The sequence below is a fragment of the Zonotrichia albicollis genome, chromosome 10, assembly GCF_047830755.1.
Source record: "Zonotrichia albicollis isolate bZonAlb1 chromosome 10, bZonAlb1.hap1, whole genome shotgun sequence".
NCBI classification, from domain to species: Eukaryota; Metazoa; Chordata; class Aves; order Passeriformes; family Passerellidae; genus Zonotrichia; species Zonotrichia albicollis.
This window is the reverse complement of record NC_133828.1, coordinates 36,052,272-36,071,541: the sequence shown is the minus strand read 5'-3', so window position 1 is coordinate 36,071,541 and position 19,270 is coordinate 36,052,272. Positions and strand designations below refer to the sequence as shown.

At 42.1% G+C, this 19,270-nt stretch overlaps 1 protein-coding gene across 1 annotated transcript in view; it reads right to left on the bottom strand.

Moving 5' to 3' along the window:
* Nucleotides 1-19,270, bottom strand: part of PDIA5 (protein disulfide isomerase family A member 5) — a 97,729-nt gene that overhangs the window by 53,133 nt on the left and 25,326 nt on the right. The window contains exons 4-10 of the mRNA XM_074548803.1: nucleotides 16,183-16,266; nucleotides 15,374-15,419; nucleotides 9,717-9,809; nucleotides 8,391-8,451; nucleotides 4,770-4,837; nucleotides 330-421; nucleotides 154-225 (exon numbers count right to left, since the gene is read on the bottom strand). Coding sequence (XP_074404904.1) covers nucleotides 154-225; nucleotides 330-421; nucleotides 4,770-4,837; nucleotides 8,391-8,451; nucleotides 9,717-9,809; nucleotides 15,374-15,419; nucleotides 16,183-16,266 — 516 coding nt within the window. The remainder of the gene's footprint in view (nucleotides 1-153; nucleotides 226-329; nucleotides 422-4,769; nucleotides 4,838-8,390; nucleotides 8,452-9,716; nucleotides 9,810-15,373; nucleotides 15,420-16,182; nucleotides 16,267-19,270) is intronic.

Here is a 19,270-nt window from a genome sequence, read left to right as displayed (position 1 = left end):
TCTCTGTATGAGTTTAGCTGATCTCAGCAGGGTAGTTTTGTTTGCTCTTCTGAGCAGAGGGAAGGAGGGAGAGATGTCTGCTCCCAAACCATTACATTCTGTAAATAATGGAGAGTACATAAAAGGTGGAGTGCATGAAGTTCAGTGCCTTACTGTTTCAGCCACTCTGCGATATCTGCTGCGGTAGCACCAAAGTTCTCAAAGTTGAACAGGAACTTTCCTTTCCTGTTAAAGCAACAAAACAAAGTTCAGTCCTGGCCCTAAAAGATAAAACCACTCAATTATACAAGAGTGCATGATTTCTAAAGTAGTTGCAAAACATAACCGACTCAAAATAGCAGATTGTAGGATATCCCCGGACATTGAATTCTTCCTTTATCCTTTCAAATTCAGCAGAGTAAACATTCATCCCCGCAAGGACCTGGAAAAACAGAGCATAATCTTACTGATTCTTACAATACAGCAGGAACATCACACCATTTGTTTGAAGATTTAAGTAAAACCCACTTCAATCTGGGCAGATTCTGATTTCATTCATATAGCTGTCAAGCAAGGGGCTCTCTCTAAAAGGCACTGAAGTTTTTCTGATTTTGTGCAAGGGAAAACAGAGTAATACTTGAGTCTAATCCAGAGAAAACACACAGCAGTTAGCATGTCACCTCCTCACTGCTCTGGAAGCATCTCTGTTTCTTTTTATTCACCCACTAACAGAAATACCTAAAGGGAATTCTCTCAATTGCAGCACTTGTGCTCTGCTTTGCACATTTGGATTTTAAGCTACAACTAGATTTTTTCCTTCTTCTGCATGTAGAAAAAAAGAGTTCTTAATTCATATCCAAACATTAAACAGGACACCAGAAATTCTACCCTCAGCTCTCTGGTTTCTACTCCAGCAATGAACTTGTCTATGTCTAACCAACTTGTCAATGTCTAACCAACCACAGGCATTATGCCAGGTCAAAAATGCACTTACTGAATGGCAAGAGGAAATCAGCAGGACTTTGATGTGAAAATAAAACGTGCCCTATATCCATGAGCTCAGGAAATAGCACATGGCATTTATATGCTCTAAATATGTTAACTTAGATAGGGCAGGGTATAATGAGAGTTAAAAATTAACCTTGTCCTACAGTCTTCAAAAGAGGCACAGAAGCACAGTAGCTTTTCAGACTAGCCTGTAAAACAAAAACTCTCTCCTCAGCTCTATCCCAACCTGTCCTTCATCTCAACAATGTCTGAGCTTCAGGTTCACGGCTCCTGTGACTTATATTGTGCCCTGTGACTTATTCTGTGCCCTGTCCAAATGTCTTCCAAATATTTGTGACATGAAAATTGGAAGATGGGATTGATTCCAAGTTTTTGTGGGTGTGCAACTCACACAGAGGTCACTCTGCTGTCAAACTTGGACCCAGCAAGTTGCTGAGATGCCACTTCCTGATTAACTTAGTTTAATGGCATTGACGGCTTAAATCATTTTAGCAGCAGGGTCTTAATCCAACCCCCTCCTCTTTCCCTCTCCCAAAACAGGATTTTCTCCTTCCAGCTGAAATACCACATCAGAATTTAATACCACGTTCCTGACTGCAGCAAACTGCACAGACCAACCAAATGTGCTCAGAGCCAGCATGAAATAAACCTTAAAGCAGAAAATCCTCATTTGAAGGTCAGCTGTTCCTAAGAATGTGCTGGAAAGTCACAAAAAGATACTTTGTTTTCTCTTCCCTATTCTAAGAAAGAATAAATTGAACAGAGGAGAGTACAGAAGTAAGGTTTATACATGCTAGCCTAATCTTCCACTTTGAATTTTGCTTGTAGTTCGAACAACTGGATTGATTTAATTCATATGAGATTATCTAGACTCAATTCTCCCCTTTCCTTATCCTCCATGCCACCACCTAAAGGCAGGTAAATGCAATAGGATCAAGATACAATAGTTGCTCTATAAAGCAAGAACCAGTTTTGTTAACTAATTCCTTAATTAACACCAACCTAATAGATTCCACATTTGCTGTGAACTTTCAGAGGATTTTCTATGATTTAAGTGGACATTCCTGGCCATGTCAGACAATTTCACTGTGCCCATCTAAAGGTGATAGATAAAAGCCAATAACTTGGATTCATTCTGGTGTTCATTACATTATATGAAGCATATTTAGCAAAAAAGCTTATTACAACAGGATTTGTTTTAATGACAAGAGTAGCAGCTTTAGCTGGCCAATAATCACAGAATTATGAAATATCAGGCTGCCAGAGGCCATCAAAAAACACCTACTGCTCAAAGCCAGGGCCCTCCTGCCAGACATTTGGCAAATTTGCTTTTAGCAAAAGACTGAATGACCCCCAACTTCAATTTAGGTCCATTACCTCTTGTAATAGCCATTGAAGAAACAAAGATCAGTTTATTCCTTTCACCTCTGCAGTGACACTTGACATATGTCAACACTTATCTGCTCTCCAACAAGCTACCTGTAATCTAAACCAACTCTGAACCTTTCCTAGCTGCCCAAGTATTTGGAGCTTCTGACCATTCCTGTTTAGTTGTGACCCCCTACCCTGATTCTCAGTTTTCTTGATGGGAAAAAACTGGTACCTTACAGCACAAAAAAAAATTTAAAAGAAAAAAAAAATACAAGCACCAAGGAGGAAAGCACTTAAGCACATTCTCAAGTCAGTCTTTACAGCAGAGCATTCTGGCACACTCACAAAGTTCATGGCCATTAGGGAGATGGTGAATGGTTTGCTAATATCCAGTTCTCCCATGCTCACTCACCAGAGCCCAGCCAACCCTCTAACCACAAGAATCTTTCCTGCCAAGGATAAAATAAGTCCATTTCTGATTTGGAGCACTTTTTCCTTCTGCACTGGGTGCAACATAATTATAAGATATAACCATAATATAAACTATGTATGCCACCCTGCCTTCCTCTCAGTAACAGCACTGGGACAGGAAAGAACCAGTCCCAAGGGAACACAGAGGCCAGAGAGAGGCACAGTTCCCCCCTTCACTTTTATGACCTCTTCAATAGGCAATACTGCACTTAATTTTCCTGCTATATAACAGCAATAATCACTTTTGAGCCTGGCACATCCTGACAGTTAATGACAGGTCAGATTAAAAGGCCAAACCTTCAGCTCATCCAAACCACTCATAAACTTTGCAGCCAAGTCTGATCTGGAGGTCAACATCACTCTAAGGCACTCCATGAATAATTTATGATGGGTACAGCACAGTTAACTTTAGAAATGGCAAGCTGTGTACACATCCCACTCAGGAAGCTAATTGGGTCATATTTTGACAAACAGACCAATTTTTGTGAAAAACATGGGTGGCAGTGGCATAACTGGACTTTGCTCTGAACTGATCCTGCACCACAAGCCTCCACTGCAAAGAACTGTGTCCCAGCCCTGTCACTCAGCTGTGCAGGATCAGCCCGGATCTGTAGAAACCATTTCCAAGTGAGGAAGGAAATACTCAAACCAGAATAGATCTAAATTATCTGAATTTAATAAATGAGCTGCACACGAAGAAGGAAGGGAGAGCTGCAGGAGGACAGAGTGCTGTGCAGCATGCCTCCTCTCTGGCACTGTCTCTGTAGGTGATGCTCACACTCGTAATCCCTCTCACCCCAGAGGGCACGGCCACGCAGGGTGGGAGTGCCTTCCCAAGGCTGCAGCACACGCTCCTCTGAGGGGAGATGGCCTTAGAATGCTGCCTGGCCCGACAAAAACACTCCTGGAAACATCTTCCAAGGCTTGTGCCGTGCCCTAAATAAATCTGACTAACTCCCACTCATTCCAGCCCTAAGCAAAACAAGGATTTAAAGAAAGCCCTTCTGAAAACAACTGGTTTGGAGAATGTTGGGCAGTCTGACAGCACTAGGTGGTCACAAGAACAAATGGCCAGAACTGCCCCAGCAATGAACTGCACTGCTTCATCTTTCCCTCACAAGGAAACCTGTAAACACAGCAGTGAATGATCCAACAGGTAGGATCAGACCAAATCCTGCTACAGCCATGAAACAACAATCCTATTTCTTCATCCTTTACGTACTACTGGCACCATATAAATCATGCGTTAAGCACATTACAAAACCTCAACTAGACAGGTGCCTTTGACTTGCTTGCAGAGATCAATACACCTCGTAACTACAAAGGGGTAACTAAATTACTGTGGATTCTGTACTTTATTAGAGTCAAAACTTACTTTTATATCAATGTGACATCAGCTTTGACAGAAATACAGTTAAACTGTAAGATTCTACTAATGCTGAGTGGCTGGAGGGTGACCAGTAGCTTATGGGAGGGGGATTTCTCTCCCATAACACTGTGATTCTCCACCAAAAAAGTGGATTAATAACTGCAATGAGGCATCCATCCCTGACCTTGCTATGAAACATCAGGCCTAAAAGCTGATCAAACCCATTAAGGCAAACATTTCTTTCTTTACCAAAATTAGCTCAAAAGGCCTAAAAATTTATAAATTAGAGGCAAAACAAATCTACATAGTGTCAGAGCCTGTATTTCCATGGAAAAAACTGCAGTGGATCTAAAGGGCAATGGAGTTCGCATCTCATTCTCTAAAGTTTTAGAAGAATAAAAACCAAGAGAAAATTCTGAAGATATCTGGAACCGAGTAGATTATTTCTTTTATCAGCTGGCTTAAAAGTGGATAATTTTGATTTTGCTAAATATTTGTCGATTTATATACTTTTAAAAGAAGTGTTAAAATAATTTTTGAAATGTCACATAAATCTCATTGTCTCACTTACATATTTACCCTTGAGTTCTGTGGCTGCCTGCTGATAAGATGGCATCATTCTCTTACAAACACCACACCCTGATAAAAAATAAATTGTGTAAGTAATATGCCAACAACTCCATTCAACCTCTTGAACAGTATCCATGTTCCAAAGCATATGCAGTAATATTTTATATTAAAAAATTAAACCAAAATTCTTTATCTGCTTTACTAAATCATTATTAGATTATTATTTTCTAAGTATGTTACTTGTTACAAGCCTCTCTTTTTGCACATTTTTCATGCTCTTCATTTTCATATTCATTTTTCATCCTTGTATGATGAAAACCATCTTATATTCCTCAGGTTCTGAGCTGAGCCCAGAGGAGAATACAAGTTGAAACACACATATCAAAAGTCAACAGAAGATGTCATAATTGTGAACTCAGAACAAAAAGCTTTGTGCACTTCTGGTCTTTGAAGGGACGGGGGGAGGTACTTCAGATTCATCCCAGCTTAACAAGTCTTTGAAATTAATTTGAGATGCATTTCCTAAACACATTACACAGACATCAAGTGTTAAACGGTGCTCTGTTAATTGAGCAGACATAGCTCAGAAGCAACAGCCCTTGTAAGATACAATAATGCGCTGTGGAAAAGACAAAGGGTGAGTGAGGAAGACCACCAGTGTGTAGTTGGAGTGTGCTGAGTGAGAGCTGCTTGATGATGCTCGGCAGTGCTAAGCAGATTAGCAGTAAATCACCTTGTAAGCAGCAGTTTTCACCCCTGCCAAGTAAAATCTGTGCATGCAGATGGGAAGGGGCAGGAGCGCAGACAGCATGGAAGAAAAGTAGCTGGAGCCAAGCACTCCAGACACTTATTGTGGAAACTCTCAGTCCACCACGGGACAGTAGTCAACACTTCTATTTTGGTTAACAGACAGAGCTTGGAAAGTATCTTCCAGAAAGGAGGAACAGATTTTGCAGCCACAACTTTGGGATCACATCAGCAAGCCTGGAAAAAAGCATCCTTTAATCTGACGAAGGAGAGCTCTTGTTTCTGTGGTCTTTCCATCTTTGATCTCTCCACTCAAATTGACAGTGACGTTGTTAAATTAGTGCTGGTCAAAATGACAATTTCTTGGTGGGCACAGACTGCACATTTAAGGCCCACTGAGGTCTCGCAGCTTCATCCAAACCACTGGACAGACATCAAAAGATGTGAGTTGGCAGACATCATCTTCTGAATCCTCTATTTTTTGTCTCCTCAGGAGCCTCAGGCCCTTGGGTCCTGCAGCAATTTCTCTATTTTCCCCTCTTCACTCTCTTACTGCTCCCTGGAGTCCCTCCTAGGGCACTGGCCCACACCAGCCTCCTCTACCCAGCCATCACCCTCATCATCCTCCCCTTCCCAGCTCTGCTGCTGCCTCAAACTTGCTGCTCCCAAAACCATTTCAGTACACCCTCTCCTGTCCTCATACTTCTGGGTTATATTTTTCAGGATGCTGCCAAGCCACATATACCCCTCTACAGGCATAAAAGGGGAATCTCAAAAAACTCATTTTCTTCTGTTCTTTCTTCCTGTGCTTTTTCCCAAAAGGGAAGCTTAATTAAACACAGATTAGTCTTTCCACTAGTTAACACCTACATTTTTAAAGCCTTGTTTTCAATCATGTTTATAAACAGCTCCTTCTTTATTGCCAAATCCAGACAGTCTCCTGAAGGAGTCTTCTTTGAGAGAGTTAACTACAAATAAATCTGAATGCCTTCAAGTACACCTAAGATTTCATCTTTAGTGCTGTCTGACTTTCTAATATAGGCCCAAAAGTACAGTGAAAGGTCTGCAAATGGCAGGCAATATCTTCTGAGGAAAGCAAGCCTTGGTTTTGAGTTGTTTTACCCAGACCAACCATTCCTGAAATATTAAAGTAACTACATGTAAGTCTGTAGTTGCATTCATCTCCCTCTGCACCAGTACCTAATGAAAGTGCCCATTTCCTATCAATCTGCCACAATTAATCTAAAGCTCCTGCTTCCAACAAAGCAGAGAAATAAGGCAGCTGTCTTCCCTACAGCCTATGATGTCCTCTCATGCCAAAGACATCCCTTACAAGTAACAAAAAGTTGAATTTCTTTTAGTGACCAGTCTTGATGTGCTGCTCCCAGTTATGAAAGGTAACACCTGTATGTAACCAATAATTTCAGCTGCTCAAAGGCCATATTTTATTGCAACTGCTGGATGTATTCTGTCTCCGGTAAAAGGAGCAAGAAAAGAAAATTTGGACAACAACCAATTCAGAAAGTCTTGTGTGTTAAATAAAAGATGAGGGAGTTACAAACTGATAAATCAGAGGAAAAAAAACTTCACAAGTAGACTTCCTTCACAGCAGTTTGGAAAGCAGCACAAGTATTACAGCACTGAAAACTAGCAGGTGTTTTGCTACTTCAAAGAAGAGAAACTGGAAGGAGGAGGGTTTCTGGGGGAACAGTTCAAAGAGAACGAAGGGTTAGATAAGGCACATTTCACAAAGAGGCTGGGCTGTGGAAAACAATTACTCCTGATAGAGGTAAACTGTGAAAGCACTGTGCAGCCCAGCTCTCCCCGAAGGGATGATTTCCAGCAGAGGAGCCGTAGCATCTCCCACTGATCCAGGGCTGCAGCTGCTGGGAACAGCCCCACACCACACCAGGCCACACAGCACCACTGCAGAGCCCAAAGGCACAGAGCCACAAGGGATTTGATTTCATTTAAAGAAAAATCAAACCAAGTCTTGGGCAATTTTGGCCATCTTGGTAGCGCTCAGATGAGAATAAAAAGGTAGACTGGTGTTTCAGGCAGGAAGTACAAGAGAAGATACACTGAGAAACACCAGATAATGCTGCCATGGGACACAAGTTTTAAAGAGAATCAGAGAGCCAACTGCTGGTGGTACCCAGCATCAACTTCCCTATCAGGGCACTGCTGGGAGGCTTTCCTAGTTTGGGTCACACATTTATGCTCTTCTCATGGCTTCCTTGCTTCCTGAACTGAGCAACAGCTCAAGTGCAACACAGTCCTGCTCAGAAGAGCTGGAAAGCCTCTCACACAGCAGCCACCAGGAAACACAAAAAGGCAGCTGTGAGTCTGCAACACTAAGGAACAAGTAGCCAATGCAATGACAAGGTAGCATCAATACAAGGTCAAGGTCACCAAAAGAAACTGAGAGACTCCAATGTGCTCTCCTCTTCCTGAAATCTCACTGAGTTACCCCTGCCCATGTAGGCAGGAACATTCAGGGTGCCTCTGGGATGGAGCAGGAACAACAGTCCTGCTCCTGACGACTGCACTGTTCCCTCTGCCTGCAGCACACAGAGCTTCTGTTCTGTGCAGCACAAATCTAGAAAGGACAACAGGTAACAAAATTATAGAAAGCAGCTGCTTAAAAGAACATTGAGCAAGAACCATCATCACAAGAGAAAGAGACAATACCAGGATACAGGTGATGGACAACCAGGGAAAAAACTGAGGACAGGCAGAACAACACAAGGAGCTGAAGGAAAAGGTGGCACAAGATGGTATTATTAGTGAAGCACAGGCAAAGCTTCGAGTCAAACGTGGACATCTCTCAGTGGAGAAGGGGGAAAGAGGTGACAGGACATGCTGGGCTACTTACACGGGGCATAGAACATCATCAGTAGGGGCTTGTCTTCCTTCTTCAGAAGCCTTCTCAATTCCTAGTGAATGAACCAAGAAAAAAACCCCCACACTTATACACACTTATATGACACCGTACTACAACTTTAAAAAACTGATATATGTATTCATAGAACACAGGCTCATTTATCTGAGGGAAAAGGGCTCATCTTCCCTAACAGACAGGACCCATTTTTTTCTTTTCCTTGCTCAATTTTAACCTGAAAGAAAATCACAAAATTTATTATACATTCAGCTATCTGCTGAATATCCTAGACCAGTATCTCCACTGTTAACATGTGGAAGTTTCATGGTTTAGTTCACTCTCACTGCAGAATCTCTACCTGGAAACTCTTTCTTCGCTGACACATCCAAAATCCATATTGCAATTCAAAAAGTCAGACTCAATAATAACAAAACAAGTTCACTTTTCACACTATGAAACCTTGCCAAACCTATGAGATGCCATGCAAAAAGGATTTTTCAGTACCAGCATGATAGAAAAACTAGATGAAGTTTTCAAATTGAATGCAACCCCTGGAAGCCTTGTAATAGAGTACAGAGGGTGAACATTAAAAATTAATCTTCCTACAAAAACTGAATGTCAGAATAACCATTTCTAATATTAAAAATGAAAGCCAGAAAATTGAAAAAGCCCTTTATAAAATACCAGCCGGAGTCCAATCAATTTAAGTTTAAAAAATCTATAGACTAGAAAACTAATATAAAAGACCAAACTGATTATATTAGAAAAAACATAATGAGTAACTGTGGTGGCACTGGCTTTTTAAGGAAGTTTCATCACATTCACTGCTTTCCCTCTTACCACTGAGAGGACAGTTCCTGTACCAAGTTAAATCCCTCAAGATCTGGATCCCTTTCCTCCTGCTTCACACTCCCTAACCTCAGGCACATGAGGAAACCCCAGGTTTAATGCCAACCTGCAGTTTGAAGAGCAGCCTTTTACCTCCTACTTGCACTCTGCAGTGACTGCACCCTGCAAGGTGCTCCAGTTCCCTGGGACAGAGAGGGCTGTGCCCCCACACCATCCCCAAGCTCTGACATTTGCTGTGTAGCTGGCAGACTGAGGTCATGACCACATGCAGGGCACAGGAGCACAGGAAGCACAGGACTTTACAGCCATCACAACCCACAAAATTTGTCAAATCACCTCAAACAGACTGGGTACTTTAAATTTCCCTCCCAAAGAAACGAAATAATGGTGTTTTACTGAGAGTTAATACAAACATACAGATTCAACCCCACACATTTATAAAACAACAGAACATCTATCCAGCCAATGTACCTTTTCACTGTCAACATGCACAATATCTTTGGCTTCAGGATCTTCCTCCCACAGCGGAGCACCTTCTGGATCCTTGAGAAAGGCCACCATAGACTGCAATAAACAGGGGGGAAAAATCTTTTAGAGAAACACAGATGGAAATCATGAGACATCCAATCTCAAATCCATGCTGCGATGTAAACCCCAGCCAATTATGCCTTTGCTTTTCTGCTCATATATTCATCTGCTCTAATGCAGATTAGCACAAATCTCCTGTTGCAGAACCAAGTGATCCGTGGGTGTGTACCTTCATCGTAACTGGTATTCCAATTTAGCAGTTCCCACTCCCACTATAAAACTGGGGAAAACACAGTGGAATGGAGCAGCACACAGAGATTAGCTTCAAGGATCCTTCAGAGAGCTCTTTCAATGGTACTAGACCTTCCACAGAGAGTCTGTGGGTTAGCAGGAGAGACTTCTCTTTATGCAGAGGTCAGGCTCCCATGCCCTTCACAGCATCTGAGTAACAGGCTAGCTGGAGGGCACACTGATACTTGCTGTGAGCAATAGCAAATGAACACACAGATCAAACCGCTCATTTGGTCAAAGGAAGAATAATCCACCAACAGCTCCCTGTGTGACCCACCTAACTAAAAAATCCATTGAATGCAATTTCAAATATGGGAATAAGAAACAAATGTGACAGGAGAAGTGGGAAATACAAAATCCTAGGATTCTGCAGCTCCCACATTCAACAAACTGAGTACACCTGCACACACACTTTGTAACTGCTTTCTTTACCTGACTGACATGCAACCAAAAATCCCTTTCAGCAGACCACCAATATACTGTCTTTACCAAAAGGAAATATACCCTGATAGCTCTGACTTCAATCCCAGCCTGAAGGAAACTCCAGCCCTCCTAAATCAATGAGATACTCTGCATGGATTCTGGCAGTCACACTATTCCCTGTTTCCAGCAGTATATGCAAACACAACCTTGATCACTTTTATCCTCAGATGTCTGTGCTCTAGGAAACATAATACCTGGTGTTCCATGCTCATTCACCACTCAGAATGCCCCACTGCTTTCTCTATGGCTTTGCTTGTAGGTTTGTGCCCATTCCCATACAGGATCTCTGCCCCACCAGTAACACAGTGAGGTCCCCGAGGAGCTTCCTTCAGTGTGAGTGGATGAAGCAGCCACAGCATTGAGCTATGCTAACACACACCAAGGTTCTTATCTAAGAGCCTTTCTCAGGAGCAGGCTGGCAGCACAGCTGGTGACACATCCCATCACTGGAACGGTCTCAGAGACATTTTTGTTGCCTGTCTGCCTTTGGTTAGGCTGCTGTGCTACAACATCCCAACAACTTATCAACAGAGAGGAGAGTTCGGCTCATTTTCCTGCCTCTCGGTTGGTACTGTAAGGCTTGGGAGGATTCAGAGCTTACAGCAGGATCCATTTATTGCATTTATGTTTCTGTCTGCTTGCACAGCTAATATTGAAAAGATTTGTCTTATCACAAGAGACAGCATGTATCAGTCACCAGACAGCAACTAAAACACTTAATGTACAGAGTAAAAAGGATCTAATGGCTGAGGATGACAAACAGCTCCAGAAGAAATTTGTTTTACAGTGGCATTATCAGGGAAAGGAGCTAGTAAGGAAAAAAATATATATAAAACCAAGTAATTTACAATGGAGTTGCAATGTAAAAAGCTGTAGATTTAGAGGCATTAACATCCCAAATGACATCCTAAGACTAGTAATACATGGGGAAAGGAAAGATGAGGACAAAACAGCAGAGATGTTCTACCTTCAGGACAGCTGCATCAAGTTCTGCTCACCCTCAGCACGGACAGACCTCAACTATACACTGGAGAGGAGGAGAGAGGGGTGAACATTTTGAACAGCTAATGAGTATAATTGACTCTGCTAGTTTCAAGAATTCCTGCATGCCAAATTCAGTCATGTAGAAACAGATGTGGTTAGAGGATGGGGGATTAAAGAGATTTAATTCATCCAGCCTCTCCCTCTCAGCCAAGACAGAAAAAAATTAGATGTGTAATGTCTTCTGGCAGGAGCAGGCAGTACATTGCCTTGCTGTCAATTCTTCATGCAGTGAAGAGAACTTCCTCTCTTGCTTTAAACAGGGAAGAACAACACCCAAACAACCCACAGCATTCTCTAATCACAGAAAGCAGTGGTCCCCAGGCTGCTGTATCAGAGGCCACAGCAGGTCCAGGGCTCAGCCCCCCTGGTGCTGCAGAACCAGCTCCTCTCCAGTCCTGCCCTGCCACGGTCAGGACCTGCTTTGACCCCATGGCATGGACAGAAGCACCACGGGCTGCAATCAGCTGTGCCAGCTTTGAACCTCACACCTCCATTCAGCAGAGTACAGGCTGTGCTTCATCCACCACAGGCTGCTAAAAACAAGCAAGTTTTAACAGGAAAGCTGATCTCTAATCATATACATGGACCTAGGTTTTAACCCGAAAGAAAATATACACAAACACATCCTTGTGCTTTTCACTCCTTTGAAGTATCATGCAGTAAGGATGCTAATAACTAGACCTGCCTCAATTTCACACATACTGCTTGCAACAGCCAACTTGAAAAGGATTCAGGGTTTAGAGCAGGACCAATTTATTGAGTCAGTCTATTTCCCTTGCTAGTACTAAGCAGATTTGTACTTCAGTGAGTTCTCTCCGTTTTAGAAGAAGGGTAAAACTCTGCTTGTACTTTATACTCCAGAAAAGGACTCATCATGTAGTAAACACAGCCTGGATACTGGCATTGTGGCTCTCTTGAGAATTAGACATCATGTGGGTAAAGCAACATGTGAACAGACACTCCTGATAAGATCAAAGACTGACCTAAGCTTAGGTCTCCAACAGCAGATGACTACACTACTTGAGGACAAGATAGATTAATACTAATGGTTCTTATATAGCTTACACTGGCACATGCTCTCCATTTCTGGCAAAAAGAAAATAAGTTTATGTGCTCTGCACCAGCTGTTGTATATGGACCTCTGTGCTTTCTAACTTCCAATGAACCTATCTGTTTTGACATCTGAAACTGTTTTTCAGAGTCCTAAGTTCTTGGCTTTCACAATGTGTAGCTACAAGTTCCAATTTTTTTTAACATTGCAGTTATTTGTTTCAAATCAACCATGCCAAAATGCCACTGTTTGCCCTCAAATTTGGAGAAAAAAGAAGTAATTGCTCTCTTTTTAAAGCTACTCACAATTACAGAAATATCAAATTCTATTGGAATTTCCTCCAGTTGTCCTTTTTAGTATTGTGAGAACCTAAGACCTTCTGCAAAGAAATGGAAACACATTTTTAAATTATTCCTAATAATTTTGCATCACTGAATGTTATTCTCTTGCCTTCCATCTCCCTTTCCTAGATACCCTGAACTGCTCAGCTGTTAACACAGGTCTCAGCAGCAGGTTCTCACTGACAAGTAACTTCCCCCTGCTGTGAACACTGACCTATCCTTTACTCCTCATTTTTCTAACAGTGAAACCACAAGGGCATCTCTGATAATTACATAAAGATTTAGTCACTTTGAGAAATGAAAAGCTTTTCTAAAAACCTGAGTACACTATCAGCTGGATCAGCCACAACTATGAAATTGCTGATCACTCCAGAAAATCCTTTTGCAGTTCTTCAGAGCTGTGTCCATCATTCTCCAAAATGTCATACATATATTAATATGTCTACTGGATGTCTGGAAAGAAGATCCAAGTTTTATTGCCACAAGTTTGCTGAATGATGTGAAACAAATCCTTTAATCTCCCTGTTCTTTGGTGTGTCCACCTGTCCATAAAATGAATGTGATACCCTGTGTAATTGTGTTGCTCTGCTGCTCTCTGTTTGAATGTACTGGGAGACTCCTGACAAACACAGCTGAGAGGGAGAAACAAAGGTCAACTGGCCCAACAGAAGAAACCAGGGAGAACTGGAACAGAGGGAGAAATACAGAAAATATCCAGGCAGCTGTGAGCAGCAGAACAAGCAAATAACTGAATTATTTGATCACTGCCCAGATCTGATCCACTGCCCAACCTGTAAATAATTAGTGGCTGGTTTCACAGGGGCAGTTTAATTGAGAAAGATTCCAGACCCTGGAGTGAGGGAGCTTCAAAATCCCTCTTCCACTTCCAATGGAATCCCACACCCCTGTCCATGGGAAGCTGCTTTCTTCTTCCCAGCAGGCAGGGCAACAGGGAAGGGTGAAATGCTCATCACAAAACAGCTGAAGGAATAAACGATCTGGTTCCTGTTGTGCTGTGATTGCCTCTCAGCCCAGTGCTCCCTGGAGCACTGCAGGTGCTTTCCACTTCCTCTGATCTGTAAGGAAGAGTCACAGCACTAATTCCTGGTTGCAGCACTGTATGGAGGGCAGGAGAGACCCATCATCTATTGCTCAAATCACCCAAATTTAGGCAACTAGCAAGCCTCCCTTAACCCATCACGAAGGAAAAAAACAATCACCAGCTGCAATTCCTCACTAAGCACAGAAGCTGGTTTAGGCAGCTGCTGACTGGGCTGGGTATTTACCATTGCCCTTCCTAATGCCAGGCAAGATTTCTGCTGCAGGAGATGGGAAGATACACGGCCCTACCCTTCCCATCCCAGACAAATCCTGCGTCACAGCCTCAAGGGAAGACTGAATTAGTTCAAGTCAGAGCACACTTCCAAGACAGTCCCCCATCAGATACTCTCCAGCTCTGGCTGTAATAGCAAGGTCCAGAGCAAGTGCACTTGGGAACAGCCTCTCTGGCGGACTCAGGCTCACAGAGCATCTCACACAGGCTTTCCTCCATCCCAGGGCAATGCCCTGAACAAGCCAGGAAGGGGAAGCACATGGAATTATATCAACCTGGGGAGAGACTGTGCAGAGCCCAGGTTTGCTGGAGGAGGAAGAGAAACAGGAACTGGGCATCAGAGCTGGACAGAAGTGATTGCTGGAAGACAAGTCATTGCCAGGCTCCTCATGTCAGGATACTCCCAGGGCTTCAGCAAGGCTTTGCAAAGGAAAGCTGCACACTTTCAGTCCACCCTTCCCAAAATCATCTGCATCTACAAACTCGTATCATGCCTCATGCCTTCCATCTTCCCTTGTCCAGAGAATGTTGCTTTCCATTGCTTTACGTCAAGATTTGCCAGAAAAGAAGAAAGGTCATTTTATACCTGATGCACTCAAAGCACTTTCATAGAACTGTGGTTCTATAATCTGATAAAAGATAAGGCCACTCAGCTCTCTTTAAAGTTTATAAACACACCATCTAAGAACCTCAGAGAACTCCTTATCAAAACACAGTATCAGCTAATACTTTTAGTTCTACTACCACAAAGAGCACCTTGTAATCAAAGCAAGAAAATCCTTATTTGTTACCGGCGTGTAAACTAACTTACAATTTACCTTCCAGTTCAACATGGGGTCAATCTTTTAAATAATAAACAATTTTCCTGGATCTGTGGTTGACAGACATGTATGCACACAAAAACCTTTAGGCCATTCTAACCACTGTTTATGAAGATTAATCCCCTCCCTTTCATACCTTCAGCATGGAAAAAATATCAAAACCAGTTTTTAATCCACAAATGCCTCACCCACATCTAGCAAAACCAAAAGAAAAATAATGGAATATTTGAATTTACCTTCAATGTGACCGCTCTGTTATACGCAGTGTGAAATGCACCGTCCCTGTTAAACGAGGAGTGGGGAACAGTGTTAACTTACAGTAACATTACTGGAATTCATACAGCTGCTCCTCCTGACTTCTCACTAACCAGAATAACATCATCCTGCTGAAGCCACAGAACTAAGTAGAATTTACAGTACAGTAGTTTAAGGGGGGTGGGGTGGGGAGGAACGAGAGGAAAGGAAAAGGGAGGGTGCAAACCCAGTGTAAAGAAAACAGTTTTCCAGTAAACAATTTCCTCCCTGACACTTTAACAAGATTATTTACTAAGGCATGATCTTTGGAGATGGAAATGCAGCTGCTTGGTGTACCAAACAGCACTCCCACTCCTGTTATTTTCAGGAAGAAGAATATCTTGCTGTTTCAGAACACTTGCCTTTCTCCACTCACATTATGAAGGACAATCTCAAGTCAGAAAGGCAGAGAGAGATGAAGCAACTTGTCCAAGGCACGTGCCAGCAGGCAAGTGACAGAATCAACAGAACTCAAATCTCAGGCATCAGCCCCATGCACAGGGCAGTTTCAGTCCATTGGACATCTCCCCCTGGCCCCACTCATGCTTTTAGTGTTCTCTGTTCAACAGCAGAATAAATTTAACTCAACTTCTGACATAACACATGTTTGCAAACTGAAGAAACAGCAATTAATTTCATAGGATAAAAAATTAGTCATTTTAATGTTGCAGCAGCATGGGGCTGAATGAAAAATAAACACTTAATGGGGGCATCAACAATTATGAACTACAAATCCCAGCCCAGCACTCACTTATAATGGAGTAAATCCACTCCCTTCTCCTTTGAATTAGGATCTACCTTCATCTTCTTGCATAATTTTCGGCTTTCAGTATCACTGCAAAAAACACATATTGGAAGAAAGGTTACCAAAATAGAAAATCAAATGCATTCAGTCCTGAGAACTCATTGCTGTGGTCAGCAATCATCAGCAATTAACCCAAACTAACAGTAATTTGGGAGCTGTTTAGCTAAGTTTGTGGGACAAGCATTGTGAAAAGCTCCATTAGTCAATTTAATTTCTCTCTTTGCTTGGTCAGGACACAGTGAACTGTGTTAAATTTACATTCCAAAGCCAAGCTCTAACCAGTAGAAAAGCAGCTCATTCCAGCATGTCCAAGGACCTCAGCAGATCTTCTGTCCATGAGATTAACATAAAATTTAAGAAGGGAAATATCAGTAAGACCATGGTACTGTTAGGGTGGTGGTCAAAGAGCACTGTTTGTTAAAAGATTCAAAAGGAAAGACCAGGTCAGCTTTTACACTTGGCAGAAGATAAAAGAAAGCAAAAAAAACCCCCATGGTATGTCTAAGTCCAAATCACAAGCATTTTGTCTTAAAAGGGTCCTGCAGAAAACAACAACCAGCTGAAATTCTGGAGCCCAGCAACCCCATTAATTCTAGGTATGAAAGATGTGTCCTGGAGCCACACCTGGAAAGCAGAGGCAAAAACAGCTCATAAGAAAGAGGGAGGTATCAAAAGACAGGCCTGCTGGAAGGGATCTTCAAATTGAGTAAGACTGAATTGCTTCCAGCACCAGATTAGGCTTGAAGAAGAGAGAAGGGTCATGGGAGAGAACTGCAAATACATTTGTTTCAGTGGGCAGGTAAAGAAAGGGTCTTCATGGCCTAGCAGCTCTCCTCAACAGTGCAGGACTGAAGCCATAAGGAGACTTCAAGCTTAGGTGAGTAAGAAGTTGGTCAAAGATCTGGGGAGAGGAGCAAAACAGAAAAGAGGATGATTCACATTGACAAGGCTGTTCTCTGCATTGACAAACAGCAAGATTAAACAGCTCAGAAACTTGTTCCCAGCAGAGGACAACTTGTACCTTTTACGCAGATAAATCAATTTAGAAAATGAAAATGCTGAAAACCCATCAAGTTTAAACTGATTAGAGACAACAAGATGCAAGGCTTGCAAGAGCTCCACCAAATTAAGTGTGCTGCCAGCACTGGTGCTAATTCTCCCAATCTTCTCCAGCTGCCTTTCTCAAAATATGAAGAACAACAAACACCAAGTTCACAGTGAGCTGCAAGTGAGAATGCACCTTAGTGGAAACTTCCCAAATGCTTCTGGAAATAGGAGAAATGTGCCATGGACACATGCAGCAAAATCAGAATACTAAGCTGAAGATAGAAATGAGCATTTTAAGGATCTAACAAAGCACACAACTAGCATGCCAGGAAGGAGCACTTGTAGTCTCAATTGAACAGGAGTGTATTTATCTGAAGAGTCTTACTGAATTCATGTCAGTTTTGCATTTTCACATCACTGTATCCCATAAAGACTTTCTTTGCTTCTCTGTGAGGATGGAGATCTGAGCTTGAGAACTGAAAAATGAGGACACATCTCCTTGTAACAAAACTAGAGTATGGAACAAATGCCCTGGATTTGGAGTTATGCCAAAACACTCATGTTTGAACATGGAGTTCATACAAAAAGCCTGCAGCACCAAATCCATGGGTCAGAAACATTCTGTCTTCTCTCCCCTCAGTTCTCCAATGGTGTAAACCTAAATGGCTCCAAGGTCAAGGAATCTCCAGAGAAGACACCAGTTTCAGATCATCCTTTTGTCTTACCCTGTACAGATTCAGAGGCACAGACAAGGTCTTATGGCCCTGCTGCAGCTGAGTGCCAGGCAGTGAGCTACAGTCAGACCACACAACAGTCAACATTTCTAAATGCTCTTCTAGACACTCCCAAATGTTTCCAGCATGCAGGTGTACCTGTGGCTATCTCAGCTTTGCCAAGACAAATGTCAGGTGCTTGATGTCAACAAGTGCAATGCTGAAACCTCAGCAACAGGGTCTGTGAAATCCCAAGATGTGCAGACAATTTTTCTGGTGTAAGCAGAGGACAAAACTGGGTATCAATAGAATCCTGTGTCTGTTCTACCATCTATTTGGTACAGCAACTAAGCATGTGGGGAAGAAAGAGTAATTCTCCCTTACATGTCATTTAGATTTGAATGGATACTAATATTCTGAAAGGTTTATAGTGGAAAAAAGCTACAAAGCATTATTACAGATCTATACCTGTGGGTATGCAACTAGCAACTCCTACCACTTCAACTCCTAGCAATTCATTTTCTGTTTGCATGAGATTCTATTAAAAAAAAAAAAAAGAAAGGGAAGATAAGAATAGCTATTTCACTGGATCTAAGTGTGCCCTGCTTTCAGGATTTCTCCATTTGCAGAGGTTCACACAGCTGCCTGAATGCACAGCCATTATCACAGCAAAGAAAGCAGCAGTTTGCTCCAGTATGTCTCTCCTACCATTTAGTGGGCAGATTGTCTGCACCACTGCATTGAGAATTAAACCTGTTTATGCAAGCTATCTGCACTGATGCATGGGATAGAAGAGGAACAAATTCCAAGAATAGGAAACATCTAAATATGTATCAGTAATTTTTTCATGCATCAGTGCAGATTTTTGCACATGCCAGACCCACCAGCTCAGATGCTATGCTAACAATTATTTGTAAAAAGCAGAAAAGGAGATGTACAGAAATGGCAGAGATGGACCTCTCTGCTTTTCCTTCTGCGCGAGAGACAAAAATAACCTGCAAAGAGCAACCTGCTCTGATATCACTTGGTAATGACCATTATTCTTAATAAGAGTAAATATCAACACAGATGCAGCCTGCTTTGAGATTTGTCTCTTTTGAATCTCAGCCAACAGCCTCTCTCTGAAGATGAGCTCCTCAACTCTCACATGGGAGAGGGTAATTAGGACTCCGGTTCTTGCAATTTAATTATATCACTTGAAGAGGCAGTGTAAGAGTTTGTTATAATGACTAAAAGTAAAAAAAAAAAGCAACCAAAACAGTAAATAGAAAGAA